At 29.0% G+C, this 10,156-nt stretch overlaps 1 protein-coding gene across 2 annotated transcripts; it reads left to right on the top strand.

Moving 5' to 3' along the window:
• Positions 1-838: 838 nt before the first annotated feature.
• LOC103571933 (pro-resilin) lies at positions 839-5,268 on the top strand. 2 transcript variants are annotated; one of them, XM_008550286.1, is made up of 4 exons: positions 839-868; positions 972-1,108; positions 4,014-4,424; positions 5,005-5,268. In XM_008550286.1, the coding sequence occupies exons 2-4, from the start codon at positions 1,094-1,096 to the stop codon at positions 5,266-5,268; spliced, it is 690 nt and encodes a 229-aa protein (XP_008548508.1). In that variant the 5' UTR covers positions 839-868; positions 972-1,093. The 2 variants fall into 2 exon arrangements, with proteins under 2 accessions (XP_008548508.1, XP_008548509.1); XM_008550287.1 differs by having other exon boundaries at positions 840-868; positions 987-1,108.
• Positions 5,269-10,156: the final 4,888 nt, after the last annotated feature.

The following is a 10,156-nucleotide window of genomic DNA, read 5'->3' as shown; positions in this document are numbered from 1 at the left end:
GTTTCGTTAAAGCTTTAGCTACAGCTATAGCTAAAGTAACGGCGACAGTTACTATTCGTTTGTTTGTTTGTTTGTTGGTTTGTTTGTTCGGGTTTGTTTGTCGTGTGTGCGGTCGATCAAGTCTCGAGGGTTTATTCTATCCCAAAAGAGCTATTCTCATCGATGTGACTCGTGTTCACGCACGAAAACAAATGAGTTCCGACAAGCACGTCCAGACGACACATTGACTCGTGCCATACGGCATACGCCATACGCTATACGCCATACCAACAAATTTCCCCCGCCCCTAGACCGGCACCCGACACCCAAAGCCCGACTCCCGACGCCCTCTCACCAGCGAGCCGATTCACACTTAAATCCACCGATAAAGAATTGTTAGTTTGCTATAGAGCGGGGATAGGATATGTGTGTTTAAAGCATCATATCAGTATAGATACGACCTGTACATATTGGGTGTATATTTAAAAGACAAGGAAATTAAACCTGCCCCTCTATTCATCAGTATACCACCACCACCACCACCACCACCATATAATTTTTCCTCTTCTTATTCTTTTACTTAATATTATTGTTGTTGTTGTCTATTCACAACTAAACGACTAATACACACATAAGATTAAATATTTTTTATTCTTATCCTTTTCTGCTGATGATCTCTTGATTCTCTTCACCAGGAACAGCAAATGCAGCTTAAGCTATATTGTCGTGTCTTTCAACTCCCTTGCAAATAACTCCCGTCGATGGTTCATCTTATTAGGCCTACGCTAGTATATAAACGTAACTTACCGGTATGTCTAACAGTTAGTTACGTACCGAGTCTCGAGCAACCGACCACGGCCCGCCAATACAATTTATAAATCTCACTGTGGTACATCACATTATCATAATTTATTATTTTTATTATTATTTGAGTTTAATTATGTACTAGATAAATTTAATTATTCATATATATTTTCTGTTCAATTATTCAGTTAATCATTTTCCAGTGTCTGTGTATCAATTGATAATTAAACCTGCTGGTATTTTATCACCCCTATCCCTAATTCCTGGACACAACATACTTTGACAAGTTTCATCGGTTCAAATTACCGAAATGTGGCGCATTAAGGTACGCTACAATTTTAAATAAGTTATAAATCCTTATTAGCTTGTTTGCTATTGGAAAATTAATTATTAACATTCAAATTTTACCATATTTTAAATTTCATTATTTTCATTACTACTATTGTTATTTAATTTTTAATCGGACAGTGAATTTTCTCGGTCAGATATATTTCGGGCAACATTTTTGAAGGTTATACTGCTTGCTTTTACCGCACCGACCCTTAGAGTAGTTACGGCCTTTACGTGCCAGACAGGAAACTATGCTGTTCAATACACCTTATATGTATACACAACTATAGCGAATTGCGAGCTTCAAACTTTTATTATTTTAAACATGCAACTAATTTGTTTAATGCTATTTTCTATTTATTTAAAAAAACACGAGTTTTATTTTTTTTTAATAATACTAATGCAGATTAAAAATTAAATTAATTTTTTCTATTCAAATTCTCTTTTCGTTGAGTTGATTAATTTTAAAATTGTTATTTAATAAAAATTTACGAAATAAAATTAAAACAAAGTATCCTTTTGACGTTTCATTACAACAAGTGAAGTGTATTTTTTTTTTTTTTTTTTTTTTTTTTTTATAATTTTTTTTTTTTTTGTAAAGAGATCAAAGGTTCGACAAATGATTGCCCGGGAATGTTCTATTCAACCTGCCATGGTACTGAAGACCGTGAGTACACAGAGAGAAAACATCTGTGTGTGAGCAGAGGTATAAGTGTGTGTGTGTGTGTGTGTGTGTGTGTGTTTGTGTGTGGGGAGATTCTTCTGTGTATAAAGACTTGAATAGGTCACATCTAAGTAGGCTAGAGTACAACTTGAGTCAACTATTCGATGAAAGGTGATGCAATACGTTCAGTACACTGCTCTCGATCTGCTGGAATCTCTTTGCCACCCTGAATACTGCTGCTACTGCTACTACTGCTACTAGTCCATTGCCATGCAAGCGTATTTTATTTCAATAGATACTCACGTTAACAAAACATTTAATTATTTTATTGTATTCATACCAAGCTTTAATTTAAATATTAAATAAATACAACACAAACTTCAATTGATCCGGTTACTTAAATTTTCCATGCAGATATTAATAGTTTATCAAATTACTCTATAAATTTATTATGACCTATTCAATTTATAAACTCGTTTAAAAATATTACGAAATTAAGTAAGTACTATTTTGATATTAAGATGAAATTATTAAATTAATGCGTCACCTTTTGTCCTAGTTAGATTAAAATTTATATAAATAACGATATTTAACTTAGCGGGTATATTTAATTAATCACCACAGCTAAATTTGATTGACAGAATTGGATTTACAATTAACCTATTCATCCTATGAATAAATAGTTTATTTAATACCCCGATGAACTTTATGAATTAAAATCAAATTTGTATAAATCAGTGATGTTATAAAGCATATATGTATATATGTATAATTTAAATAATAGTTGTGATGTAATAGATAATGTATAAAAAAAAAAAATATTATAAATTAAGTTTCAGCATTAATGAACTAGCTGTAAGAAGAGTTGACACAATACTAGAGCAATTATTTTTCCATTAAGGCGAATGAACTCGTTACTGTTTTCGTATTCTCTTAATTCGTTTTTCTACGTCTCTGGTAATAAAATGATAATATTTATGCAAAGTCCAAACGAACAAATAAAAAACCCTTGTAAAGAAAGAAAAAAAAATCTAAATACAATATATAAAGAGAGTTATTTCAACGGAAACGAGTGAATTTACTCTGATAAAACCAGTGATGAGGTATATGTATATATATATTATATAACTAGCGTACACACAAGCAAAAGAGTTCACGCGCTTAGTTTACGAGTGAGTCGTTAATAGTCAGGGGTAAAGTAAAAAGATAGACGAGGTGCATTGTTGCGACAGTTTTTATTACGAAAATAATTCATAGCTCTTTATGACACATTCATATACATATATAGACGATATGTTACAATATCTATATGTATAAATGTTTTGGTTTAATGAAAATATGCATGTCATGCGTGTGAATCGTGACAGTTTACCAAAGTATATACTGGACGCTACAAATATCGACGAAAAATAAAAAAACAACAAATAATAATAAATAAATAATAATAAAACCCTTGGCAAACAAAAAATAAAGCTGTGAGGTATTCTGCAATGGAAAAAAAAACGGAAATAAAAGATACAAACAAAAATATGGAATATGTTGAGATAAATATAGATCGGATGACGTTGTTTCGCTTGGTTGATTGCTCGTTCAACTGAGAAATATTGGCTACAAAACGAGTATTTCATGAAATTAAATTGCCAGAATAGTTATAGAAGCAAACAACTGTAGTAGTAGTAGTTGTTGTTGGTGATAGTAGTGGTAGAGCTGTTAACTAGTCCCGTATGGATTTCGGTTTTGTTGTAAATTCAACAATCAACCCAATTACACTTATCCACCACCTAGCGTAATTATTTATTCTCACGAGAGAAAGAGAAAGATGAGTAGCTGTTTGTAGTTACATGATGTACATTCAGTGGCAAGTAGTTGTTATCTACCACCATCCTTCGTTCTCTAACGAGTCACTTTTTCTTCAAGCACGCCACTTGTGTTATAAGCTTATATTTATCCCTCTTTGTTATTCACTATTCACTATTAACAATTAGCAGCACAATGACTCATCAACACTTGACTTTAACAACACTTTGCCATCAGTCAATATCTATTCAAATATATACTATATACTATATATATATTTAATACTAATTAATTACTAGTATTATGTAATTTATTTGTTTATCAACAGCATCTGGAACGAGTAATGGGACAGATAAAAGACATCAGATAATAAATGACTATTAGTCAAAGTTAACACGTTCGTTTTGAATTAAAAATATTAATAAATTATTTGCTCTAGATAATTGTCCTCTGTTTGACGGTGATTAATGTTTTGGGAGATTTACCACCGGGTACAAGACGTAACACATATTTGCCACCGGAGCCTACAAAAGGATATAACTACAATACACCACCAGTAACATTTCCACGACCAACACCAGGATTCCCATCATCAAGACCAACATCTCCCTTTCCAGTAGGACCTACAAGACCAACCCCAACTTTTCCAACCGGACCATCAAGACCTCCAACTCAACCTGGAAGACCGGGGGGTGGATACCCTACTCCAGGTCCACGACCAACACCAGGTTTTCCTACACCAACAAACAGACCAACTGGGGGCTACCCTGGACCAGGACCACGACCCACTCCCGGATTTCCGGATTATCCTGGGCAACCCTCTGGCAATAACGGCAACACTGTTCCGGGGGTGAGTAATCTCTCGTACATGCTGGTTTAGTTAATTACCAAATATATGCTCATAACATTTATAAAAGTATCATATAATAGCCCAGGCTATTATTATTATTATTATTTTCATGCTAACTAAGCTGCTTGCATTTTTAAATAATCTTTACTATATAACATTCAAATAATTAATTTTTTTTCTCTTATTGTACTAAAAAACATTGTCTATTGTTTTTAATTATAATACACTTATAATTAAAAAAAAATATCGAATTTTAGCATTGATGAATACGACAGAATAAATTTTTATCTTATTTTATAACGGAAGCCACAGTCATAAGACAAAAAGGCAATTAAATAATTATTATTAAAAAAAAAAAATAAATAAACAATAGGCGTTTTCTTCTCATGTAATTAATTGATTGCCCCCATGACAATAGTGTGTACACCTACTCAATGGCACACACTTAGTCTCACACAGGTGTCTATTTAAAACTAAATTACCGCAATAATAATTATATGTATATATTATTAATAAGTTTGTTTTGTAAATGAATAATAAAATTAATTGAAGAAAAAATAAATATAAAAAATGCCCACAGCATGAACATCACCACGAGCCAGGAATGCCATTTGATTTCAATTATGCCGTCAAGGAAGACGCATTCGGTAATGACTATTCACACAATGCAATTAGTGACGGAGATATTGTAAAAGGTGAATACCGAGTTCAACTTCCGGATGGGCGCACGCAAATAGTTCGTTACACAGCCGACTGGAAACACGGTTTCAGTGCACAGGTCACTTACGAGGGAACACCGCGGATAGATCTTCAGCGACCTCCTGGTGCTTTCAGGGGTTATTAAAACTTATATAAACCTGGTATTATTATTATTATTATTATTATTATTATTATTATTATTATTATTATTATTATTATTCACGTGTATGCTGACACGATATTAATATACGGCGCACCTATTTAATATAAATATTAATAATTGCAAAATACATCAATGTCATTAAAATTAAGTTACTCATTATTATTATTTTATTAATAAGTAAATAAATAAATAATTTATAGAATATAAGTATCCAAGTTATCACAAATCGGTAATTGCCTGTGACAAGTTTGTTATCGTAATACTATAAATTTATAATAAACTGCACGCGATGATATACCTGCAATTCATTGAAATCGTATGCATACATAAGGTAATAATAATTTTTCTAATAGGAAAAAAAAAACTAAGAAAATAAATAAATAAATAAGAAAAAGGTAAACTTGTACCTACATACGTTGATTAATACGAGTCACGATTTGTTGTTGATGTGTTATTGCTACGGCATTTCTCGAGCATCGGCAAAACGATCAAAAGAAAATATATAATATAGTATAGCAATGATTATTGAGATGCAGATCATAATCATAATCATGGTAATGTGATGCAACTCGAATTGGTCATATTTCATATATTTTTCTGAAGAATAACAATTTTACACAATTACTCGTAAAACGATTTGATGAGACAAGCGATTTACGTGACATATATGGATTTATTTCGTCATTTATTACTTTTATTTACTTTTTTTTTTATTGTTTTATTTTTGTATGTAAATGTAGACACCAACGTCTTATTAATTATATTCTATAAATGGTTATTTTTATAAAATAAATAAAAAATTAAAATTAGTTCCATCACTTAAAAATTTATAGCTATACATATTTCTTATTATATTTTTTTTTTACTCATCAGTCACACACCCGCGGGTTGGCCAACTTTGATCGACCTTTTTGAACAACAATAACAACAACAGCAACAACATCAACAATAACAACAAGTAAGCAATAGTGTATATTATATCGTATTATTCAGCGGTGCAACGATTCAATCCCGTCAGAACAATGAGCTACCTTGAACAGCAGGCTCTACCGTAATAGCAGTGGTACACACGAATGGAGTGGAGCCAAGAGCCACACAGTGGAGGATGTTGCGGAGGAGTATATCAAGAGATAAAAACAGAAAGAGATAAATAAATAAAAAAAAATAAACATAGGCCAAAGTGTTGGTCGACACGTGAACTAATCTTCAAGGAACTCACTTTCACTGCTCCGTGGGAAGATCGAATCCTCCTTGTTCATTACAGGGGTTTTCATTTTGTTGTTATATTTGTTCTCATCAATCTAACAATCGTGCTGCTACTGCTAATAATTTTTAACATCCACTACTTAAAATTTTTTTTTTTTTATTTTTTTTTTATTCTTCTGGTTCTTCATCTTTATGTGTCACATTTAGTGATATTATCATTATTTTATTTTAATAATTAATGTTGTTACACTATTGTAATTATATGTTAAGTTATTTAATAGCTTTATTTTTGTGAAGATTGAAAAAAAAAATTTGTACCTTTTCTTGACTATTGTGAAAAGAAAAAAAAAACAAAACTCATTTAATAGAGCTTTAATAATGAAAATTCTTTTTTTAGGATTTAAAATTCTTTTTGATAGAATTTTTAAGCCGATAAGGATGATTGTAAATTCTCTTTTATAGAGAGACGTTAGGACGCACTTGATGGGTAAGAAATGAGGCCATCGTCAATGCGCTTCTCGAACCGTCTGTTTTCCACTCCAAATCGTTAAAACTGTACCAATCGATTACATAATTTTAATAAAACAAACATTTTAAAAAAAGCATCTTGATTCAGCAAAAGTCATATAAGAAAAAAAACTTAATTTTTTTTTTTTTTTTTTTTTTTTTTTTTCAATTTTCATATTTTTTGTAACTATCAAAATGTTGAAAAAAATAATAGTATTAATAGTTGCATTACATAAACACAAAAACTGTATAGAATCAAAAAAAAAATAGATAAATAATTTAATTTTGATTATTTATAGATTATAGTATCACAATAATTCAATAGTTACCTATGTATACATATACATTTTAGCTATTTATTTTTGTTTTATTATTTTTGATAGAATTTAATTGAAAATGTAAAAGTTATGATGGATATGTTACAAAAGCAGCGATTGTTATATTGCTTGAAGGTTTTAACTGTCAGACTTAAACATTATTCTATTAAAATATACTCGAAAAGATATCCATATTATGTTATATTATGTTATGTTATGTTATGTTATAATAAAACAAAATAATAAAATTGGCAATCATACCCAGACTAAAATAATGTAAATGCTTCTGACGTTTGGGCAGTTTCATTGTTAATGATAAAAAAAATAAATAAAATAATTATTATTTGATTATAAAAGTGGTTCGTATGACTGTGCTCGAAAGCAGTTGATCAATTAGTTTAAATTTTTCTAAAGGAAATTGAAAATAAAGTATTTTTTGATAAAGTTCTAAAGATTAAATAATCCATTTTGTTAGAGGGCGACAAAATGGATTATATACCATTTCCGCGCACGCTTAAACCTTTTACTCAGATAATCCAATCACCAAATATAATATTGAAGATCCATCTATTCAGACAAGATTACGTCTATCATTCAATAAAAAAAAATTTATACCCTGTAATCTGTATTAATAGAATGGAAAAAAAAAAAAGTAAATAAATAATAATTGTAAAAAAAAAAAAAAAACACAATTATTATAAAGTAATTGAGTGATATGAAATTTATACAACTCGTTTTAATTTATTTTTATTGATTAACTCAAGTGCTTTTAGCGGAATTATAAATTTAAAAATTCAATGTTCAAAAGAATAAAAGTATTGAATTGTAAGTTTTAAAACAAAAATATACCTTTCGAGACAACAGATAAAGAAGTTAACATATGAATTATATATTTGTTGAACAAATTCGATTTATCAAATTATAAAGATAGAGAAAATGTCATGCTATCACGAGTATACTCCTGGTTGTCAATTTTATATAAATATATAAAAAAAAAATTAAATTAATTGTACAAATATTTATCGAAATCCAATCAATTTGTCAAGATCATATACCTGACAGTATATTTGAATGGACATTGTCTATCAAATTTAATGGCGTTGTCATTTTTGTAACGTCGAGCCTTTAGAAGAAATATTTTTTCTATGGACTTAACAGATTTGTATTAAAAAAAACAAAAAACAAAAAACAAAAAAAAAGTGGATGTATATTTGCAATAAAAGTTTTCATCAAGAAATTATATTTCATAATGATACATATATATAATATTTAATTATTTAAAAATTAGGGTAAGTAAAGTTATCTATAATAAGATTATTATTATTATTTCAACGGTAGTCTTTGTTCGCGGAATATGAATGCAAAGTCTTGATAATAATTTCGTTCGAAACAAAGGATCACTAAAAGTACTGGCAGTTTTCATTCTTTTAGTTTTTTTTTTTTTTTTTTTTTTTTTTTTTTTTTTTTTTTTTTTTTTAATTCATTTCTCACAGAAATTGAATAGCACTAAGTTCGTTCTACATCGGTTTGATTACGTGCTGACTGAATTTGAATTTCACCGACTAAATTAATATTTTAAAGTTTACTCAACTTTTTAAGTATTATTTTTGTATGCTTACTCAAAAACCTTGCAAAGTTTTTAAACAATTAGAATACCATAAAAAATGAATTTAATTTATTTTTACCATTAAACATTAAGACGATTAAAAATAAAAATTTATTATTTTTAAGATGAATAAATTTAAAATAAAATCCAATAAAATAAATTTACCAATACTCTAATAATAAAATGTCGTATAAAAAACGAACCCTATAAGGATTTACGATAATAAAACTTGACAAAAAATCTATAGGTACTGGGTGTAATACTCGATTGATATAATATAGCGCTCATATATAAATAAATCAAGTAATGATTTATTTCGGAATATCACTCGTATATCGATCCTTCTATCCCTTATAAAAATAAAGATAAAAATATTTTATAGATATACTTGTTGTTATTTATATGTATACATATTTTACGAGGAGAAAAATTCAAAATATTCATATATCATTCTCACGTTTCTTTCGAGTTATGTTTATGTATTTATATATATATATATATATATATATATATATATATATTCAATACTTTTAAAAAGAGCTAGTTTTTATTCATCGGAAAAGAAAAAAGCTTTTGTGACACTTACATCATGTACAACTTTATCCACTTTTTTTTTAAACCCAAACTATTATAAAAGTTATATTGGATAAATGCGCTGGAGCTCCAAAGAGATATAAAGTAAAATGAAGAAAAAAAAAACTGTAAATTCAATAAATGATGGAATTTGTAATATATAAAAAAAAGTTAAATAACCGATAAATATAATATTTTGATCTGATCTATATAGAACAAGTAAATGAATTTGTGATGTATAAAGTAGGTTAGTTTTACATGATGTATTAAATTTAAATAATTCACAAGTGAACATAGGGGAATTGACTTTTATAAAACTAAATCAGAGAGTTATATACGTTTGGTTTAGCAACGCGTACAGTTTAGTCCCAAAGAGAGTATTGAAATTCAACCAAACTTCAAGTCAGAACCCGTATGCACAAATTTAAACTTTTCAATATATGACGTTCGATACAAATCGGAAGTAAAGTTTAACTAGGTTTTGCTGGATGTGTGCTGGCTGTGTGCATGTCAACTACTAGTCTGGGCTCCTCAATCTTCAATTCTCCCTCAGGGTTTTGTGCGCAATTTATCTTAAACTGCATGCGGGTTTATTCTACACTCATTTTTTTTTTTTTTTTTTTTTAATAATAATAATAATAATAATGATAATCAGTAGAAT

The sequence above is a fragment of the Microplitis demolitor genome, chromosome 7, assembly GCF_026212275.2.
Source record: "Microplitis demolitor isolate Queensland-Clemson2020A chromosome 7, iyMicDemo2.1a, whole genome shotgun sequence".
NCBI lineage: Eukaryota > Metazoa > Arthropoda > Insecta > Hymenoptera > Braconidae > Microplitis > Microplitis demolitor.
Note: the sequence above shows the minus strand (reverse complement) of the source record. Positions and strands in the feature narration are given on the sequence as shown.